The sequence below is a fragment of the Prunus mume genome, linkage group LG1, assembly GCF_029339155.1.
Source record: "Prunus mume cultivar Tortuosa linkage group LG1, ASM2933915v1, whole genome shotgun sequence".
NCBI classification, from domain to species: Eukaryota; Viridiplantae; Streptophyta; class Magnoliopsida; order Rosales; family Rosaceae; genus Prunus; species Prunus mume.
The window spans coordinates 7,501,876-7,523,883 of record NC_142698.1 but is presented as its reverse complement, the minus strand read 5'-3'; the positions used below and the strand labels follow the sequence as shown (position 1 = coordinate 7,523,883).

The 22,008-nt window shown below is 34.9% G+C and overlaps 2 protein-coding genes, 1 long non-coding RNA gene and 1 pseudogene across 4 annotated transcripts; 1 reads left to right on the top strand and 3 right to left on the bottom strand.

The window, feature by feature from the left end:
• Positions 1–1,871: 1,871 nt before the first annotated feature.
• Positions 1,872–3,720, bottom strand: LOC103332455 (Polynucleotidyl transferase, ribonuclease H-like superfamily protein). Its single transcript, XM_008235204.2, has 5 exons — positions 2,973–3,720; positions 2,836–2,882; positions 2,678–2,741; positions 2,400–2,579; positions 1,872–2,283 (listed from the first exon to the last, which is right to left on the bottom strand). The coding sequence occupies exons 1-5, from the start codon at positions 3,423–3,425 to the stop codon at positions 2,191–2,193; spliced, it is 837 nt and encodes a 278-aa protein (XP_008233426.2). The 5' UTR covers positions 3,426–3,720; the 3' UTR covers positions 1,872–2,190.
• A 1,791-nt stretch (positions 3,721–5,511) lies between these two features.
• Positions 5,512–10,261, bottom strand: AAT (aspartate aminotransferase). Its single transcript, XM_008235195.3, has 9 exons — positions 9,785–10,261; positions 9,586–9,679; positions 9,387–9,490; positions 8,868–9,116; positions 8,661–8,774; positions 8,421–8,504; positions 6,393–6,563; positions 6,120–6,233; positions 5,512–5,904 (listed from the first exon to the last, which is right to left on the bottom strand). The coding sequence occupies exons 1-9, from the start codon at positions 10,172–10,174 to the stop codon at positions 5,779–5,781; spliced, it is 1,446 nt and encodes a 481-aa protein (XP_008233417.1). The 5' UTR covers positions 10,175–10,261; the 3' UTR covers positions 5,512–5,778.
• A 3,708-nt stretch (positions 10,262–13,969) lies between these two features.
• Positions 13,970–15,979, bottom strand: LOC103332436 (dephospho-CoA kinase-like; annotated as a pseudogene). Its single transcript, XR_016121908.1, has 4 exons — positions 15,924–15,979; positions 15,279–15,387; positions 15,033–15,178; positions 13,970–14,570 (listed from the first exon to the last, which is right to left on the bottom strand). The product of XR_016121908.1 is annotated as a dephospho-CoA kinase-like (transcript).
• Positions 15,980–17,398: 1,419 nt separating this feature from the next.
• LOC148920893 (uncharacterized) lies at positions 17,399–18,028 on the top strand. The gene is made up of 2 exons (XR_016123293.1): positions 17,399–17,543; positions 17,712–18,028. It is a non-coding gene; the product is annotated as an uncharacterized LOC148920893 (long non-coding RNA).
• Positions 18,029–22,008: the final 3,980 nt, after the last annotated feature.

Genomic DNA, 22,008 nt, shown 5'->3' with positions numbered 1-22,008 from the left:
ATGTATTGGACAAGGTCAAACAATGTTGAATCCTTCGAGAGAACATGTGCGGCCAAGGTGCACCACGATGTCTCTGGCATCCACAAATGTCTCACATGCCGACTAAGTCGTATGACATAGCAAATGCATATACAAACTCAATACCCATGATGATGTGCAATGCAAGATGCCCCACATCATTGTACCGTCTTCGAGACTCCTAGTCCCTCATAGACATAGACTGTCCTTATGACAATCTCTTGTCCGGCCTCATCCTTCCTCCCTCTCTTTCCACTTTCGTAGGGGCTCTTGCTGGCCCCTCCCCCCTTCCTCTTTTCCTCCCCATATCTACTTGGATTTTAGTTTTTTAGCCTCAATCTGTTTGGATCTAGGTTTGTTTATGTGTTTGTTCTGTTTAATTGTTTTAGCAGTGTTCTAGGTGGTTGGTGTTGTCTCTGTCTCAATGGCAGTGATAGTAGTGACGTTGAATTAGTTCTCTCTTCGGCAAAGTTTTTATAACTAGTGGCTGATGTTTTGTCTTTGTGGTGGTGTGCCTTTTGAGGGGTTTTGTCTTTGATTTTAGCGTCCATTTTGCTATCATTTTCCATTGTTTTGTCGCTCATTTGTAGCTCGTCTTTACTCTGCGCGGCCTTAAGACCTATGTTTGGTCATAGGAGTTTCTTTGCCAAGTTCTGAGTTGAGTTAGGTGCTTTTCAAGGGCCTCTATGTTATTGTTTTGTGCTCTTCCTTCGTGTGCTCTCTTGGGTTTCTTTCCTCGGTGTGTTTTTGCAGTTTGTGGATGGTCAAGGGACTATGAGTTTTTGTCATAGAAGGTTTCTTTTGACAGTTGGGATGTGGTTCTCTTTGTGGGTCTACTGTGTTGGCGTTTAGTTTGTTTTTTTTTTTTCTTGTTCTTGTAACGCTCTTTTGTGGTATGGATTGGACTCTCTTGTTAATCCTTGACATATGTGGTACTCTTTCCTACTCTGGAGTTTGTCCCAAATAGTTTTCTTATGAAGGTTTTAATGAGGCCACTGTATTCATGCCAATCTTTGTGTGCCGTTTTGGCTTATTCTTCTTTAAAAAATAAAAAATAAATAAATAAACCTTGAAATTGTTTTTGTTTTTGTTTTTAGTTTTCTTGTGCTCCTTTTTCAGTCACCAATTTTACATCACCACACATGCAATGCACTCCAATTACCAAAACTCAGTATTTGGAACCTCCCAACTTGGACCCGACCACTTGACTCTTGTGTTTAGCAACAGACCCAGAACAAGCCTCGGGACCTCCATATCCAAACTTCACCCAAAAAAAAACATTCGAACTCCAAAAAATTCACCAAAAAATACTACAAAAACTCTTTGTAACATGTACTTCATTCTATAAGCTCAAATTCATAATTTGACCCCAAAAGATTCCATTTCCAAATTCCATATAAAACTTATATAAGTTATTACCAAACAACTTTTAAACAATTTTTCAATTTTCAATTTTTTTGAAAACTAAAATTGGTTACCAAACAAGTTTTCTATTTTCAATTTCTTAAAAATAAAAACTAAAAACTGAATTTGTTATCAAACGAGCCGTAAGGTAAATTATTGTGGGCTTTCTTCACGTCCCGAATTATCTTGAGCTCTAATTAGGTTTCGATTCTTGTGATTTGACGGGTGTTTGAGTTAATTGAGGGTCTTAGAGTGTGAATTGGTGATTGGTTAACTGAGATATTTTGATGAGCTAATTCTCTAATCTATTGAACTGCTGGAAATCTAAGTTAATTAGCATTTGTACAATTTTTTTTTTTAATGGTTTAGAGATAATTCTCTAATAGTGAATTGGGTCAAAACTAACTGCGACCAACTTTTGACATCAATAAGTCGGGTTGAAAATTAGATTCAAATTCAATTGCTTAGGAAGGATGTTTATTAATGAATAGGGTATAGACAAAGAAATAACAAAAGAATGCAGATAAATAAGAGATGGTTTTGAAACCAAAAATATATATATAAATATATATTGAATCAATTAGTCGAAGGATAATAACTAGTTCAAGTTGTTGCTATTGTTTGCTTTGCTTTAATTTCCTCTTTCTGATTTTCACTGCAGGCAGTTGTAAATTTGTGTTCTCTCTCTGTCGGGGTTCTCAATAGGATAGAAGGAGAGAGAAGAGATCATCTGCTCAGCTGCATGAAAAATGGACGTCGTTTGCTTTGTCACCGGAGTAGGGAATGAGAATGCTTCAGTATGGTATTAAGAGGCTGATTTCCTTGAGCTCTACACAGCAGATTCTTTACCTTCTCTGTCATCTGCTTTCAAAATAAATAATAATAATAAAGGAGAACCAATTATTTAATTAATCTCACTTTCGTTAGTATTAATTATGAATGATATTAACTATTAACTAAGATTTTAAATGCTAAACCTTTTCCAAACTCCCCCTTGACGCATATGGAACCGCTCTCTGATATCCAATCGAAGCAGTGGGTGGAGACTTCCGGCTAGTTTCTTCTCTGCATAACGATTTCCCATTGCTTCTGCTTCGCGTTGTGATCGTTGAAGAGCCTCGGCAGTTGCCATTTAGCAGGCTAGGGAGGCTTGCTTCCTAAGGTGTTACAAATTAAAAAGTTTAATTAAAGGCTAATTAAAAGTTTTGTTCATCAACCGGGGGAAAACAAATAGACATGGTCTTGTGGGAAGTACCAAAAATAGCACAGTTGCGCAGTTCTTGAGGACCTCCAAATTCATCCTAACGTCTTCAAGGCTCCTATAAATGGTTTGAGGAATTATATAAACAAACATGAATTTCTTCTGATATACCCCAATAATAGTATATAGTAACTAGAAATGTGATTCCCCACCTGTGCTTTTGCTGCCCAAGCTTGAAGTAAGATGCCAAAGTTGCCATCTGAACAGAAAATCAAGTAAGATTGTTTTTGCAGCCAAAAATTACAGTTTGGTTTAGGGTTTAACAATTAATTGTAACATGTATATATACCTTCATATTACCAGCTCTTCTACCAAACTTGTCAGTTAACACCCCTAAAGAATCAATGATCCCAACCGGAGTAGGAGCAGGCCTGCCAATCTCCGCAAAGGCCTCCTTAATCCGAATGCAATCGAATCTTCGGATGTTGTGGCCTGCCCACACCCTACCATTCAAAATGCTGAATATCTTATCAGAAACTTCCTTGAACAAGGGTGCATTTGCAACAGTTTCCCTAGTGATCCCGTCGGACCGGCCAGATCTCAATGCCACAGCAGACAAGTCCCCTGGCCTGATGAGGGTGCTATAGCTTTCCAGCTCCACGAGCTTCTGTGGGCAAACTACAATTGCACCAAATTCCAATACCCAGAACCTCTGTCCAGCTCTATTGGGTACATTTGTTTCTATGTCAAAGAACACAATCTCTGGTGTGCCTTCTTTGGATGATGAAGTAGAAGCATCCATTTGAGGTTATAGCTGGTTTTCCCTTTTTGGGTTTCAGGTTTTTGGTAATTTTCATCATCGTTACGTACAGGTTATATATAAAGGTGAAGTTTAAAAAAACAGAGAGAGAGAGAGAGAGAGAGAGAGAGAGAGAAAGGCCAGGGTGGAAGAAAGGGAATTCCTCCTATGTGAGATTGAGTTACTTGTAGTTTAAGTCAAGAGTTTTAGGCTTTGGCTTTGGTCTAGGGGTTCTTTAGTCCTTAGCTTCCTCAAGATGTCATATACAAAAGCACTTCCAGTTGGACAGGAATTGCTTTCTCCTCTTTCTGCTATTGCTTTTCAAACGGTAACCTTTGGAGGGAACCTTCCTTTTGGACAAGTTTTGACAATCTTCATCCATTAGGCCATTGTTGAATATGTTGGAACAGTTGAAGCAAAGTCTCCAACTAGGCAGGAATTTATTCCCTTTCCTACATAAATATATGCTTTGTCTCTTTTCTTTCTCTTCTCTTTGTCCTTCCTTCTCCTTTCTCATGGTATATATATTTAAGGATGAAAATTCATAAGCCTTTTGTATTCATTCATGAACTCACTTTTTGGGTAGGGCAGCATGATGTGAATGTAAATATAAATAATTTTCCCTAATTTTTCAATTATTGAATACAAATAGTTAATATCAACTTGTGTGTGAATGTTTCATACCAAAACAAGAAAGTGGAAAAGGGATGAGTGGTCTAACCCAGTGAAAAAGGGCCTTAACTTGCATATCAATAATCTGATGGTTCGAACCCCTATGACACTTTGGTAGTGTGTGTGAGAAAACCCACTCCCCCTTCCCTTATAGTTTAGACTATCACTTGTATTAAAAATAATAAAAATGGACTAGAACAAGAATTGCAAGTAATGAGTGGCCTCCATGTGGGCTTTACAAAATATGCTTGAGCATAAACTTACCCCCAAAAAAACTATTTCATCATAAATTAACCAAAACAAACATATATATAGTGTCATTCTTTTGAGGCCATTTTCAACCCAAATGGGGCTAAACCCAAATTTCTCCCCTTAAAAATACAACTATTCATGTATTGCCCGGACTCAAATTGTTTTTTCCTCCAACCATGCATACTCATAATTTGAGTCCATAACTTTATTAAATTGTTTAAAAATGATTAACCTCAAATATTTTTTTGGGTTAATTTTTCTTCACATTATTTTTATTTCAACATTCATGATTTAATTTTCTGAACATTTTAACCTAAAAAAAATCCAAAATCCAAAACATAATATAATTTCACTTAAAAATCAAAACATATTAAATAATTACAATTAAGATAAATGATAATCACAAAATTATTTTGGGTTGAATTTGATTTAGAGTAATTATAAAAATTAATTTTGCCGTTGAATTTAAATTTCAGCCATTAGATGTGAATTTTTCCCACTAAGATTTCTTAAAAATATGCTGGCCATTGATTATATGCAGAATAAAAAAAACAAAAACAAAAAATTGACACAGCAACTTAATGCAGCCATTGGATTGAAATAAATAATTGTTCTGGGCTTGACAAGTGGTGCAAGCAGCATGGGTAAGTTGGCAGCAGGTGGTCCGTGTAGCTGGGATCTTCCACAGCAATTCCGCCTGGACTGGAAAGCTGGGCCAAATACTGCCCAAGATTTCAGTGTGCCTGCGGTGGAGATGAAATGGGGCCAAATTTTTAGATTTTTTTGGGTTTAACCCCAGGGTTGGAGAAGGCCTGAGGGACACTTCAAACAAACTTATTTGATACATTTTGTGGGAAATATCCATACTTCAACTTGGCTAGTCACAACCCTTTTAGGATGCATTTCCTAGGACTACATTTCCATGTTTAATAACTGCAAATTACTTTCGGTTCGGCTTTCTCACAAGTCCCAAACCTGCAACATAAAAGTTTTGCCAACAAAGGGTAGAGTTGAGTTTTGCAACATCATTCTCTGTTTTCTTTTGAACTACATACTAATTCTTAATGATTACTATAACCTTATATATCAGCTTCCAAAAGGTAAATTTGGTAGATCATATTTCAAACGAAAATGCCAGATTACAGTAGTTTCTAAGAAAAGAGCATTCTGAAAAATGAGTTTAGAATCCTTAAAATACAATTCAACATACACCTTTGATTTAACCAAAAATAAATAAAATAGGAACATATGCCTTTGATTGCATAACTGTTGAATACAGCGCCGGAAAAATTATTTTAGACTGTAACCTACAGGACCAACTTAGTTTCGAAACAATTACTAGAGTTACTAGAGTACAGATTTACACCGAAGTACAACAGTTGCAACATTACCAGTAATGATTTTGCTTAATTTAAATGCAGGCAGACAGGCTTTACTTTAGTGTGACGAGTGCTTTCTTAATTCTCTCTACAGCTGCCTGCAGGGTTGTGAGGGATGCTGCATAGGATATTCGTATGCAGGTATCATCTCCAAATGCATCCCCTGGAACTAGTGCAACCTGTAAATCAATGACAACCCAAGTATGAAGAACTGAAGTCAGTTTGCTACTTAATGTACTCCTTTTTCTTTTCTTCTCTTTCTTTTATTTTATAGATAGTGACCAATCCCATGTCAGTATTTTATGGAACCATCAAGGGATTTCAAACTATTAGGACTACTAAAATATGACTCTTCCTGAATAGCAATCTACAAGCAGCCATTGGTAATGCATACCTGACCCTTGTCAAGAAGGTAACGGCATAGGGATTCCGAATTCTCAATTTTACCAAATCCTTCAGCCTCTGTTCCATAGTAAGAGCTGACATCAATAAAGAGATAGAAAGCTCCCTGAAAGTGAGAAGTGATATAACGAAGAAATTAGGATAAAAAGAAAAGGATAAAAGATACAAAAAATTTAATCCCTCAAAGGACTGCTTTACTCCAGATAAGGGGGAAAGGAAAATGAGAAAAATAAAGAGGAAATAAACGGATAATCAGATCTGGTACCTTGGGTTCTGAAATCTTAACACCAGAAAGTTCACCAAAGCTTTTGACCAAGAAATCTCGTCGCTCCCTGAATGCTTTCACCATAATAGAAACTGCCTCTCCACCAGCATAGCCAAGACCAAGGGCAGCAACTCCTGCTTTCTGTGATATACTACTGGCACCTGAGGTGAACTATGGCATATTACACTGGGGTTAGCTTGTGTAGGAAACTACAAAAACACAAACATATATACAAATGTAAATAAAAGTAATGTATATATACTGACCATCCCAAAATTTCATCCAACACTTAAGACGTCCAAATATTGACCTCTAATGTAGGCCAAATTATTTAATTATCTTCAATTTCTTTTGCAATGATACTAATTAACCATCCATGATCTTAACTTGGGACTTGTTCCGTTATACTTGTAAATATAAATTAGCTATGCATTAGTTAAAACTAGGTGTGGCTTATGACAAGCTCAGTATGCAGTCATGAACTTGAGATGACATGCAAATGGTTATGACACACTGCCCAAGCAATAAGTACACCGAAAAGTCAAAAATTGGTGCCAGAAAGTCTCTCTGCCGCAGCGTGTACCAATAAGTTCTTTGGCTTGGACAAGATTATACATTACATGGAACAAAGACATCCATATCTGCGCTGTGAAGAATTAAATACCCATATTTCTCAAGGGTTTAACAGAAAGTAATCCTCATGGCAAGAAGAATGTATACTATTGGGGGTAAAAAGGGGTGTGAAATTGGAAGTTGATGATTTCTAAAAGGACAACATTTCTGAAGTAAACCTTGATTGGCTAAACAGGTTGGATTTAGTTTTTAGGTGGAGACAAGCAATAAGTTCATTGACATTCAAAGAATTGTTGCCAGGAAGTCTCTCGGTCACAAAGTATTCCAATAAGTTCTTTAGCTTGGACAAAATTAGACTTTCCATGGAATAAAGGCATCCATATCCATGCTGCAAAGAATTAAATATTCATATTGCTTAAGGATTTAGCAGCAAGTCATGATCCCATCCAGATTTCTAATCAAATGGAAGAAGAGTACAAAAGGGAACATTTAAGAAGGCTCCATTAGAAGAGAATAATGGAATTTAAAAATCCGTTGCAAATGCAAGCAAAAGGAAAATGAAGTTTCAAAATCCCATGGTGGCTCCACTTCTGCCAACCATTTGATGATTCCCATTCCTAAGAGTGCACAAAATAGTGTTGGCTCTAGTTTTAAAACTAGAACTGAACAGCAATGTTAAAATGTAAATACTTTGGACATTTTTCAGCACAATGTCCAAAACGATCAGTAGCTACAACCCAAAACAGAGAAAAAAATAATCTTGTGTTGGAAGCTGAAGAAGAAAGAAGCAATGACAAGAATTATTGTCATAGCAGCGCCATGCTGTTCTTTGCCGCTTAAGAACCGTCTCTCAGCTGTAGTGGTGTTTAGTTACTTAAAGGTGGTTGACCATCAATAGCATTCCAGACATGTTAGACTGTTAGTTTATACTTGATGCAGTATAAACTATTAAACAAGTGATGTCTCCACTAAACTCATTATGTATGTTTTGTTTAAGTACCTCTCGATATAAAGCATGCATGATACCTCTTACCGCCTTTTCAAACACATATTCCACCATTACCATGCTTATTGCCTCCGTAATTTTACAATTCAACAAAGGATTAAAACTTCCATAAAATATTCCATGTCTATAAATTTCATTGTAGGAATGATAAACTTTAATTACAATGGCAAGCAACATCAAAATGAATTTGTTGGAACTAACATTATACTCAAATGTATAGACCAAAATTATTAATTAGTCTGTGTGGATGGGCTGAAAGGATTTTTTTGTTCTTATTTTGTGTGTGCGCACATTTTCAAACTTTTTACCCCAAAACTATTAATGAATGCCACAAGCTAACAAAAAACGGTTTGAAAAACGCAATTGTCACACATGTGCCATTATTACTTGTTAAATAATTGGCAAAATATATTTGCACGATGCATATGGAATTCGAATGTAGGAAATACCTGACTCTGGATCTTTCCACACGCTGCAACAAAGTGTTTAGGGCCGGCAAGATATCCAAGACGCCAACCAGTCATTGCAAAAGCCTACAGATACCACCTTCTAAATGTCAACCTTTAGAATCAAACCTACCACTTCAGGATTTTTTTTCTTCTGTTTAACAGTTATCAAGATTTAACAAGGATAAGCCACCTTTACGCCAGAGGAGTATGAAATCAACAAGGTGTTAGCCATACACTTACCTTCGAAAAGCCATTGACTGTCAGAGTCCTCTCCCACATGCCCGGCAAAGATGCGAAGCTTGTGTGAGTTGCTGGTGTGTAAATTATGTGTTCATATATTTCATCAGAAATAACCTGAACAAAACAGTAACTGAAAATTCAGGATTCAAAATGTTAAGGCTGAGGTAATAAAGTACAGGTCTTTCAGTTCAGGTAGAGTAAGTGTACCAGTAGCCTGGGATGCCTTGCTACAATTTGAGCAATCTCCTGTAGCAATTTCTTGGGGTATACAGATCCTGTTGGGTTGGATGGAGAACAAAGAATCAGAAGTCTTGACTTTTCAGTGAGTTTGGATTCCAGGAGTTTTGGATCCAAGAGAAAATTGTCGGAGATGCTCGTGGGAAGAATCACAGGCGTTGCATCGGCTAACCTCGCCATTTCCGGGTAACTCACCCAAAATGGCGCTGGAATTATAACCTGGAGATACAAGGTTTTTGGCAAATGTGAGTCACCTTCACAGGTACTTACTACAATGCATTCATAACCACTAACAATAACACCAAAAAACAACGAAGCAAAAAGGAAAAAAAAAAAAACATTTCTTAATTATTAAGCTGACACTTGGTTTCTTTCCACTCTACTAATACAGTTCGAATCTGAAATGAATGAAAATGATATAAACGAATCCATATCAAAAATATAAGGTCTAAAGTAGATAGTGGGAGTATTGGGTACAGAGCAATTGACCTCATCTCCTGGGGAACAAACTGCAAGCACTGCTTGAACAATACTCTGCTTGGCTCCATTGCTAACTACGATCTGATCAGGTGTGTAAGAGATCCCATTCTCCTCTACAAAAGCCTAACCGTTACTTACAACTCCAAATGTGAAATCATACACTACATATCATACATGAAAAAACCAGAAAGAAGCAAAAAGGTCCAACCTTTGAGCTTATAACAAATTGCTTCGCGAAGTTCCAAAGTCCCTGCATTTGGCGTGTACCTTGTGTGACCTTCACGAATTGCATTGATCCCAGCCTTTGAAAATGAAAAAAAATTCAAAACAACCCATTATTGGCAATTGGCAATGCAACAAAATTCACAAATAAAGATGTCAATGAAAGAAGCTAAACAAGCAGCCACCTCAGCAATGACAGAAGGGGTATCGAAATCGGGTTCACCAGCCGCTAATCGGATTACGGGTACACCGGCTTGAACGAGAGCCGTGGCCTGGTCAGTAATGGCGACTGTCTTCGAAGGCTTGAGGGAGTTGACTCTTGGGCTCAGAGAGATGTCGACTTCCGTTATTTGGGTTTGGTCATTGCCACTTACTGCAACTGCCATCACCATTGCTCTTGATCTGCTCTTACTGTTGGTGAGCTTGAGAGGAAGCACGAGACTAGAGCGAGGGTGTGAAGGGAAACCTATGGATTTCGGGTCTGGACCCAAATCGGCTCCGGAAAATCGGGTTTGGGAACCCAGACGAGCAATGCTGGAGGAGGAGGAGGAGGTCTGGAGGGAAAAGGCGGCCATGGGGTTTGGTGAGGAGGAGGTGTTTTTGTTGGAGTTGGATCGTTCCTTTTAGGAATGGGTTAGGTGAATTGGAGGAATCTTGCATTTTAAATTTTTGCATTTTAAAGCAAAGGAAGGAGAGAGTGAGATGGGGTCCTTGGGGTTGGTGGGAAAATGGATGGAATTGGGCATTGACTGAGACTTAAGGTTAGGCTGTTGCAGGTGTTGGTAGATGGTATATTTAGGTCATTTAAGTTACAACTTGTCGGAAGGGTTTGGATGGAGCTGAAGTGATTGAGCACCTAGGAGCACAAACTCTATCCCTATCCCTAATATCAATTTCTTATCTTCAATTCCTGATTCTTATCTTCAATTCCTGAGTTTTAGTTAGAGTCATGTGATTAATTTCTATTCCTAATATTCTTTGTATGAAACGATAATCTAAACAACTCTAATCGATAAATACGGGCATTCGAACTTGGATGTAAAGGATCGGCTCACTACTGTGGCCAATTCGCTTAACTCGCGTTTGCACATGAAGAGCTAGTTGGTGTAGAAAACAAAATTAAGTTGAAGTTCAAATAGTAAGTAAATGTTTAATACTGAAATGATAAACTCTCTAGGTCAGGTGATTTAATTTTCATCTTATATTTTGTGAAGTACAAATTTTTATTAATTAGACTAGACAACCATATAATTATGTAGATCCATCCTGAAGGGTAATTGTCATGCTGATAAACATGACTATAATTCAACAGCACATGCCTACCTAATTTAGGCAGTGGGTGTGCAAGGTGAGTACAAAATTTCAAGCAGGCAAAGGCAAAGCAAGCACTGGTTCAACTTGTGTGACTAGTCAAGATGTTCTTCTCTCTCTTTTTTTTTTCTTTTCTTTTTTTCCTTTTTAATTTGGGATGAGTCCAACTAGTCAAGAATCAATATTAAACCTCGACCTTTGTTTTTCAGATTTTTAAAAAAAACAAAACAAAACAACGACCTTGGTTATATGTTGTTTTGAGATACCCGAAATGACTTGCACACTTAAGACATGTTTTCAATTTTTATAACAAAATATTTCATCTTGAAAATGTGTTACAACTTGCAAGGTGTGCTTGAAAATGTGTTGCAACTTGCAAGGTGGTGGCACACGTGGGAATTTATTTTTATTTTTTTTAAGTCGAAGAAAATATTAAAAATAACAAAAATAAAATATTGATGGCATGCTTATTAATCCGTAATTGGATTATGAGGAATTGAATTGAGGAGGATTAGATTTCGGATTCCTATTGAAATTGTTTACTAAACCATATGGAATGAGTTATTTTAGAAAAAAAATTTCAACTCCAACCATACTCCCTAATTTGTTAGATTTTGATTGATTCCTATTGAAGTTGTTTACTAAACCATATGAAATTGGTGTAGGAGTAGTACTAATTACTAAAATGTCCTCGTTGTTGGGTTAAAGTAGATTTAAAATTTTAAAATTGTGAGAGGATATAATGGGTAAAAAAGATGAATTCCTAATGAATTAGTTCTTCAGGAATTAGAATACCACCTCCCACCTAAGAATTGAATTCCTCCAAAAGTAGGAATTCAATTTCAAATTTTATGTGGGCCCTACATTTACTTTTTAATTCTTTGATATAAAGTAAACGCGTGAATCCTCCATAGGTGGAATCCAATTCCTAATTAGTAAAACACACCATGAAACTTTCCCGATAAAATCAAGGAGAGAGAGAGAGAGAGAGAGAGAGAGAGAGAGAGAGAGAGAGAGATAGGAGGCCTATGTTTGGATCAACACCAGAGCCATTGTCAGTGGCATTCTTGGCTTCTACGTCATGGACCATGGGGAGAAAAACAACAAGGAGAAAGTGGAGGAGAGATTGAGAATGTACATAATTGAATTGAAGAAGAAACATAAATTGAATGAGTTTGTATTGAAAAATATGAAGTTATGGAAACTTGACCAAATAAAATATAATATACAATGAATAGCTCCACTACTAATAACATCAAGGCCTTTTTTGTAAAAACCTCACACCTGTTAAACAGGTAATTAAGTTAGGGACAATATCGATGTTGCTAATAGTGGGTCAATGGTTTGTCTCTTTGAAATCTTAATAGTTTGAAGAGTCTTTGTAGACTGTATCATTCTTCTTTTTTCTTTTTCTTTTTCATCTGTTGTAGTTGTTGAGAAAATGAATTTTGAGTCTTATCTTTCTTGAATTTTATAATAAACTTTATTTCTTGCATTGATTTTATATATAAACACTAAGACCTATAAATTGAAGAAAAAAACTCAAAAAGGACCAACACTATTATTTTTAAATTTGAATGATGTGTGAAATACCATTATTTTGCCCGCATTATGATTTTTAGAAAAGAACTCTCATGGTAGTGTTGTAATTTTTAAGTAATTCAAGGCTTGTATGGTATATTTGATCCATATGAAAAGTCAAATTAGTTTTTCTTAGAGTGCGAGTATTGTAGGGTTTTTCTAAAAGCAAGATATTTTGATAGACTTTCATATTTTTTTCTTTTTATATTATTTTTCTTATTTATCTTAAATAATTTGGGCTTAAATGTGAAAAAATTGCCCTTTAAATTTAAATTTGATATTTGGTATTTGACTCTCCCTTGGAATTCTAATTTTGGACTTTTATGAAATGTGAAAAGCTTCTAATTCCATCGTTTACTAATAAATACATCATAAATAAATAAAAAATTATGTGGGTTTCATGTTAAAATATGTAATTAAATACCCTCAAAATCAAGATGGGATCAACTAGGGGAGTAGCTGATCCAATTCTTATTCCTTGATTCCCAAGTTTTCCAATTCATGACTTCTTGATTCTTGTAAGGCATGTTTACTTATCAATAATGGTTATCATAATCATTCCAATTATGTATTCCCCTTCGTTACAAACACGTGCCCCTACGTTTACTTACGTATACGGAATTTAAAAAAAAAATTGGAAGTTCCATGGTAAAATCCGTTATCAAATACCCTCAAATATAGGAATCATATCAACCTAGAGGGAGTAGTTGATCCGATTCCAATTCCTTACCCCCAAATTCTCAAGTTCCCCAATTCATGAGTTCCCCCATTCCTTCTAAGTAAACATGTCATAAAATCCGTAATCAAATACCCTCAAAACTAGGGATTAGATCAACTAGGAGAGTAATTGATCTGATTCATATTCCTTCTTTTCTTATTCTTAAGTTCCCCTATTATTTACAAGTAAACATGCCATAAAGTAACCCAAAAATAAATAAACATAATGAAGCAAAAGATAGATGACCACTTCTATGACTAGAACCAAGGAATGGGATTGCCCCCAAAACAAGGTAACACGGTACTAAATTGTTCAAGATGTGGCATTGATTTTTTTATTAGTACAAGTGATAGTTTAAACTAGAGGGGAGGGGGGTTTCTCTTCTCACACTCACAAATCATGCCATTGGGGTTCGAATCTGAGACCTCTGGTTTGCAAGTTAAAACCCTTTTTCATTGGGTTAGACCCATTATCTTAAATTGTTAAAATTGAAAAAACAATACGAGTATGCCTTAAGGGTGTAAATACATAATACTAAATTGAAAAAACCCAAAAAAAGGGTATAAGAAAATAAGCATAATGGAGCAAAATCTAGATGACCACTACTGCATGACTAGAACCAAGGAATGGGATAGCCCCAAAAGAAGTTAATAAAGTTGAAATCATAGCACATAAATAATGCATATCTCGTTATACCCCGCACAACCTCATTGACGGAGCTAAGTGAGATTTCAAATGAGTCACCACCAAGAAACGTAAGTAACCAAGGCTCTGGCTTAATAACGTTAGACTGTGATGCAAAAATTCATTCTTCATTGTTGCTACAAAACAGAGTGAAGGTTCTTATTCTATCAAAGAGGAAGAGATTTAGATCAAGATCTCAACCAAGTACAATTCCAAGGTTGCTATAAACTACTAGCATATAAACTTCTCTGAAAATACGTCAAAACACCTACAACAATGGAGAGAAGAAACAACGCGAACACCTCGTCTAGAGAACCCGAATTCAGTCCACGTCAAGGGCTTCGTGACGATAACTAAGATACTGCGAAACTGTTCTCTTAAATCCTTTAGTGAACCAGTATTATCAATCACTAGGTCTGCCTTGGTCTTTTTCAAATCAAGTGACATCTGAGCATTTATCTTGTTCTGAGCATTCATCCTCACTTGTACTGTCCCTCAACATGAGTCTCTGGAGCTGTGTTTCAGAATCAACCCATACCAAAACAATGGGCTTTGTCCATTTGTCCATCTTGGCCTCGAACAATAGAGGGACATCAACAACAATAATCTTAAACCCCTCCGTCCATAGCTTCAAAACTTCCCAAAAGATTCCAAACCATATGTAAGGAGCCAGCACTCTACAAAAAGATAAAAACTAGACTTTGAAACTGATATGTCATGGAACTTGTATTATAAAGTAATCCAACACAGAATCTCTGATAAGGCATTACCATTACCAGGAATATTATAGCAAAATCTAGGCAATTTTGACTAATGGAATTTGCATAATTTCCCTTGTTATTAGGAGATTATACTATGAATTTTAACTTGGACAAGTCAAAACTTGGTGAGTATTACAGGACCTGAATGATATAAATTTAAAACCATAAGTGGGAACCCAGCATTCACAGATTGACACTGATCAGTGAGTCTTTTTGTATTCAATGGTGACTAGATTTGTAAAAGATTATGATTTACTCAGCTGCACCAGGGATAATGTTGAAGTAGGAAGTAAAATCATACAGCTAATAGTATTACTAAGTGATACTCTCAATTAGAACACAAAATAAAAATGGAACTATCTGCAAAAGGGTAAGTACCGATTCAGAAGTTTGCGCTTTTCGGGATTAGAGAATATAATTTGGCCTAGTTTAGGCCTATCAACTTCTCCATCAGGTTGTAAGATGTCATCTCCAAATGCTGAAACAACCTTTTTCCACCCAGTTTTGCCCTTCTTTAATACATCCTGAAATATCCTCTGTCAATGAACTAGCTAAAAAGAATATACTGCCATAAATCTTTTATGATTTCAATATAAGAGTATTAAGGGTTTGATCATTACTTACACGAGCAACAAGATCTGCGTCAACGACGGGAAAATCATGGGCCTTGAAGAGATTTGAGACGGTGCTCTTCCCGGACGCAATTCCACCTGTCAGTCCTACTATCCTCATTCTTGAATGCAAAATCAAATACATGAACAAAATTAGCTAAAGGCCTTAGAGCATCTCAAATGAAAATGACTCTAGCTATCTCTTTTCTTTAGCTCTTTTGAGAAGTAAGACAAAGATGGAGCTCCAGTGCACCCTATCAATTTCCCCATTTTAAAGATTTGGAATTTGGCTCCCTAGAAATGAAGAGCCTCTCTGTTGCTGCATATAATAATTTTACCATTTGTTTCTATCAACACATTCAAGTTAAGAATATAAAGAAAAAGAAAAAATTGCAATTTGACAACAGTTTTGGTTGCATTTTCTTATTAATTTAATTTTGAAAATGTTTCTGCAATCAACTTACCCAAATACAGGAAACCAGAAACAAGAAACTACAGTACATAAAATAACAAGATCCCAATCAGTTTTACATTTCCAGCAAAACAAAATGCCCTTCATGGTAAGAACATGCCTTTTTCTTTCCATGCAAGCTAATAAGCAGTCATACAAACAAGATCAAACCAACTGAATCAGAAAGAATGGGAAGACATTTCTTACCTCTGGCGATTGGCCAAGTTATTGGTTGGCGTCCTCCTTGTGGTGGAAATTGGAGTAGAGAGAATCGAGATCGCCCCTTGTTTGAGTTTAATGTAAAAGTATTTCAGAAGAGAAAAAAAAAACGAAACGAGGAATCAGGAAACTGGTGGCATTGCTGATTGGAATTATTAATTTTATTGACTGGTGTTGCATTACTTTCTAATGTCTTGGAGTGTAATTTCCAATTCACAGTTTTTTTTTTAAAATTCAGTGACTAAATTAAAATAAAATTTGATTAAAAAAATGACTAAATTGAAATTTATATAAAACTCAATGACAAAAAAAATATTTAATTCTAATTTTATTGAATTGTGTTGCGTTAGTTCTAACGTCTTGGAGCGTAATTTCCAATTCGTGCAGTAATTATTATTATTATTTTTTTCCAAGATAGTATTTTTCTTTTCTTTTGGAACTTGTTGGCTTCTGTTCGAAATCTTTTTTGCTCTTTCATAAAAATCAGTTCAAACAAAGCAATGAGCTTGTAGCTCAATTGGTTAAGAACATTTATCCGTGCACCTAAGATTTTAGGTTCGATTCCCCTTCCCCATTATCACTTGTATTTATAAAAAAAAGATTATTTTCACAAATAGTTCATGAAGTTCACAAAATTATCACCTTTAACCATTTATATTTTTTCATGACATGATTGGTTCTCAAGATTACTTAGGGTATATTAAATTGGTCCATATCATCAAGTTCCGTCAAAACTTCTATTATTGTTGATGGGTTATTTAGGTGAAGTCCACATATCCAATAACGCTCGTGTGGGATGGAAAACACGATCGACCAACCGAGCTAAGCTCAAACTTAGTAAGGAAATTTACGTTTAACATACTTATGTTCATTTATGCATGGGCCAAAAATTCGGGGGCCCTAAGAAATTGGATTTGCAGTGGCTGCGTTTTAACCCCCTCACAACTGCCTCTGGATCCAAACTATTAGTATCCAATTTCCCTTTCCCTATTTCATATAAAGCTGGCCCGTTTTAAATTTAATGGCTAATGTGGCAATTTAACATATTGTAAAACTCTTTATCCAACCAAGATGTCAAATATACATTTTATTTTATTATTTTTAAAGGCAGGTGGGCCCGATATTTAAGAGTAAAATATTAAATAGAGTTAAGAACTATACATGGAAGAGGAGAGAAGAAAGTGGGCTCAGCATTAAAATAATAATAAAAAATAAAAAGACATCTCAACATCTTGGCTTCAATTTTGACAGCAAAAGTGAAGGATGTCAATCCAACTAGGATTTGGCATCACGGTTGGAAGACTTAAAATGTCTTTTTCTTGGGTTAAAACTTGCCACGTTAGAATTGGCATTTCGATTGGAGATGCTCTTAATGACCCGTCGCTATGTAGGACTTGGGCTCACACCTCTTAGAGACAGGCTGACCCATTTTACATTACACGACCCCTCCAACCCTCCAACCACTCTGTACCTCTTTATTATAGGATAGTGCTCGGAGTAGATTAAAGTTTTTGGGGTGCACCGGATTGCGGCAACAGAGGTTGTGGTGAGAGATGAATGAGATGATTTTCTATGATTGTGCTTGCAGTGGAGTAATTTTGGGAAAAGGTCAGATTGAGCTGTTACTATGTGAAATTCCATACCCCTGTCAAATTTATTGATTTTATTAATCCTCCTTTCACATTCTTGTCGGAAAAATTAAGAAAAGTACTGCTTACTTCAGTGTTTCTAATGTCTTTTGAAATTATATTTTTTTTACTCTCTTTTCTTTTCCAGCGTAAGTCAATGTCTCAGATTGCTTCGCAGCGCGGTATATACCGCCAAGGAAAGCTGAGAGTGAACATGGCTTTTGATGGTGATATGGTGGCAGTTGGAACGATCTGGAAAAGGGTAAGTAACAATTCAGAAGTTTGCGTTGTTCGGGATTAGAGAATATAAGCTGGCCTAGTCTAGGCCTATCAACTTCTGCATCAGGTTGTAAAACGTCATCTCCAAATGCACAAATAACCTTTTTCCAGCCAGTATTGCCCATGTTTAATACATTCTGAAATATCCTTTGTCAATGAAATAGCTACAAATTCGAGCGTTTTTTATTTTTATTTTTTATTTTTTCTCATAGAAAATTCACATGACTTGATGACATGTGGGCTCTACTTAATTCCCATGTCAGCAATTTAACAGAATTTTTGAAAAATCAGACGGTAGAGATCAATTTAACCTTGAGGACCAACAATGTCACAAAAACTCATAAATGACCAAAAGTGATAATTTCTTGAACTTTGGAGACCATTTGTGAACAAAAAACAAATTTAACATACTTCGTAGGCCCATTCAAACACTATATCACAGGGCCCAACAGACACAAACATAAACAAAACTTATAGCCCAACCAAACCAAAAAAAAACCCAACATCCCAATGGGTTTACCTGGATGTTTGGGGTAGGTGGGAGTTCAGGGTTTTAGTTGATGAAGTACGTTGCTATATTGCTTCGTAATCTAAATAAAAATAAAAAAAATTTAGGTTTTAGCCATAAAAAAAATTTTACTTTTGGAAAAAGCCTAAGTTTTTTTCAAAAAAGACAGAAAAACCTCTCAACTTTCAAATTAAAGACATGCAAGTGTAAATGATTTCTTAGGAAATTTAAAAATAAATAAGGGCAAATTTGTCTATTTTGGCTTCTTTTACAAAATTTCTCTCTCCTTTGGATTTTTCCAAAGTCTCCCAAAAAAAAATCAAAGTAATTGTCAATGTCAACACAAGGAAATGTTCAATACTGTGAATACGCAGTCAACTGACCCTTCTTAACATTTTGCAACGTTTGTCATTCTTATATTTTGCAACCTCATCTTTCTATTCCCATCTCTCTGTGTGATCACTTGAACTAAATTGTATTCTACAACATATTCCCCATGGAAATTTCAGTTGAAGACCTTGACAATTTATGTTCTGACAATTTCAGTTGTGGCTTCGTATTGTAAATTAATTAATTAATTTTTTTTTTTTTTGTGTGTTAAATATTAGGTAATTGACCTTGTTTTAGTCGTGTGGAATGACTCAACTCTAATGTAATTAGTTACTAGCCCCTTAGCACATGCTCGCTAATTGGTTTTATTTTTTATTTTTATTTTTATTTTTAGAATTAAGAAAAAATAATATGGGTAGTTATGTTCCATAAAAGTAGGACCTATTATCTGATTTTGTTTTTAATTTTAATTTTTTTAATATGAAAAAATGTGAATTTATCATATTATCCTCATTTAATTTATAATTTTAATTCTTAATGTTTGAATTAACCAATGACATTTTCTGGTATTTTGAATGTTTCACCATTCTCTGCCTTTTGCTTTATATAGATAGATTACAATCATGTGAGCGTTTTTTATTTTTATTTTTATTTTTTCTCTTAGAAAATTCACATGACTTGATGACGTGTGGGCTCCACTTAAGTTCCGTGTCAGCAATTTAACAGAATTTTTGACAAAATCAGACGGTAGAGACCAATTTAACCTTGAGGACCAACAGTGTCACAAAAACGCATAAATAACCAAAAGTGATAATTTCTTGAACTTTGAAGACCATTTGTGAACAAAAAACCAATTTAACATACTTCTTAGGCCCATTCAAACACTATATCACAGGGCCCAACAGACACAAACATAAACAAAACTTACAGTCCCAATGGGTTTACCTGGATGTTTGGGGTAGGTGCGAGTTTCGATTTTTAGTTAATTAATTAATTTTTTCATGCACGTGATGATATGAGCCTGTCATTAAGAGCGATACTACATATTTAATAGCTAGAAATAATATTCACATCACTTTCAAACCTCTGAGGTTGACATTCCAAAAGCAAGATGTCAAATGAATATTTTATTATTTTTTAAAGACAGATGGTTATTACTTTCATTCATTATTTTCTTTTATTATTATTATTTATTTATCTTAAATGATTTGATAAATAATTATTTATTTGACACAAATTATAAATGTCAAATGCAAATTTAAATTTGATGTTTGGTATTTGACATCTCCCTTGGAGATTCTCTAAGCCACACCACCATTTAGCCAAAAATTAAACCTTGCGTGACACTGTCATGCAAAAATAATGGGTTTTGCTCGGTACGAAAGTGATAGAAAAATCAATGTTTAAGTACAAAATTGACGAAAACAAAATTTAAGTAAAAAATTGTGAAATTCGGTGAACTTTTTGGTAATGAAGTGAAATTTACACATCCTTTGATTTTATCGACAAATTTTTTAGTCCTTATAAGAATGAATAACCACATAGTATCGATACTCATATCACTATATCTATTTTTATTTCTCTAGACTGTCATTATTCAATCTTTGATATAATTCACAAATTATTGTAGGATTGTTTAATTGGCATTGTATTTGTGAAGTACGTTGCTATGTTGCTTCGTAATCTATAAAAAAAATCAAAGTAATTGTCAATGTCAACACAAGGAAATGTTCAATACTATGAATACGCAGTCAACTGACTCTTCTTAACATTTTGCATTCTTATATTTTGCAACCTCATCTTTCTATTCCCATCTCTCTGTGTGATCACTTGAACTAAATTGTATTCTACAACATATTCCCCATGGAAATTTCAGTTGAAGACCTTGACAATTTATGTTCTGAACCTCTGAGTCACCTAGACAATTTCAGTTGTGGCTTCGTATCGTAAATTAATTAATTAATTTAATTTAATTTAATTTATTTGTGTTAAATATTAGGTAATTGACCTTGTTTTAGTCGTGTGGAATGACTCAACTCTAATGTAATTAGTTACTAGTCCCTTAGCACATGCTCGCCAATTGGTTTTATTTTTTATTTTTTTTTTATTTTTAGAATTAAGAAAAAATAATATAGGTAGTTATGTTCCATAAAAGTAGGACCTATTATCTGATTTTGTTTTTAATTTTAATTTTTTTAATATGAAAAAATGTAAATTTACCATATTATCCTCATTTAATTTATAATTTTAATTCTTAATGTTTGAATTAACCAAGGACATTTTCTGGTATTTTGAATGTTTCACCATTCTCTGCCTTTTGCTTTATATAGATAGATTACAATCATGTGAGGTTTAGACAAATGCACACATGCAAAGCAAACCAGAAATTATTTTAAGATTATGTTATGCTTCTAGACCACGTGAGATTTGCCTACTCTTTTACCTCATCTCTTGGAGATGCTCTTATATAATACTAGCTTCTCGATCTGTGCTCACGCATGTCAAGTGGCTTTATATATATATATATATATATATATATATATATATTTGTTTTTTTAGGAATGACAAATGTGTTTAGGACTTTAGGGTGAGGAGAAATGTGTAATTTATTATAGTATTTTTTTAAAAAAATTATTTTACACTCATTTTATAATTGTCTTTTCTTTTATTATTTTGGTTCAGTAAGGGCATTTGTTGGGTTTTTAAAATTTCAACAATAATGATCTTTTGCATTATATATAGACATAGATATAAATTAGTTACACCAGAGTTGTCATGTCAAAAGTTAGATTCTAACCTTTTTGCATGTGAAAGCGTTGACATATCAAAGCATTGACGTATCTTGGGTCGAATAAAGGGTCGAACACATGTATTTACAGAGTTAAATAAAGAGTAAAAGCGTCAAATAGTTTAGAGTTGGTCCTTTAATAAACGGGCCGTTCGGACCCGTCTACCTCAAGTCCAGCCCAAGCCCACAACCCTCCATTGAAACTGGGCCGAGCCACTTCGATATGAGCCCACGCCAAATTTGACTTATGTATTGCATAATTTTTTTTATATTCATTTCAATCTTTTTTACAATTATGTATATACTAACATGTTAAAAAAGTAGAGGAAATTGTAGAGAGAAAAGAAAGGCAATAGAATTTGCTCTACCAACTTATCATATTCATTTTTGATAAACACCTATTTATATGCTTACAACCATATATAGAAAATTAACCCATAATTTGTAGTTAAAGGGTACTAATTACAATAGTAATAACATAGGTTACAACTTATTAAAAGCTGGAGGTAATGGATGATATGGTGGTCATCCACATTCAAT

Coding starts and splice junctions, on each gene's coding strand:
- LOC103332455 (XM_008235204.2), bottom strand. CDS start 3,425: ATGGATGCTTCTACTTCATCATCCAAAGAAGGCACACCAGAGATTGTG. Junction 2,580..2,677: donor GCGCAACTGTGCTATTTTTG/GTACTTCCCACA, acceptor GTAACACCTTAG/GAAGCAAGCCTCCCTAGCCT. Junction 2,284..2,399: donor CAAGGGGGAGTTTGGAAAAG/GTTTAGCATTTA, acceptor TTTTGAAAGCAG/ATGACAGAGAAGGTAAAGAA.
- AAT (XM_008235195.3), bottom strand. CDS start 10,174: ATGGCCGCCTTTTCCCTCCAGACCTCCTCCTCCTCCTCCAGCATTGCT. Junction 8,775..8,867: donor CAAGGCATCCCAGGCTACTG/GTACACTTACTC, acceptor TGTTTTGTTCAG/GTTATTTCTGATGAAATATA. Junction 8,505..8,660: donor CAGTCAATGGCTTTTCGAAG/GTAAGTGTATGG, acceptor TGGTATCTGTAG/GCTTTTGCAATGACTGGTTG.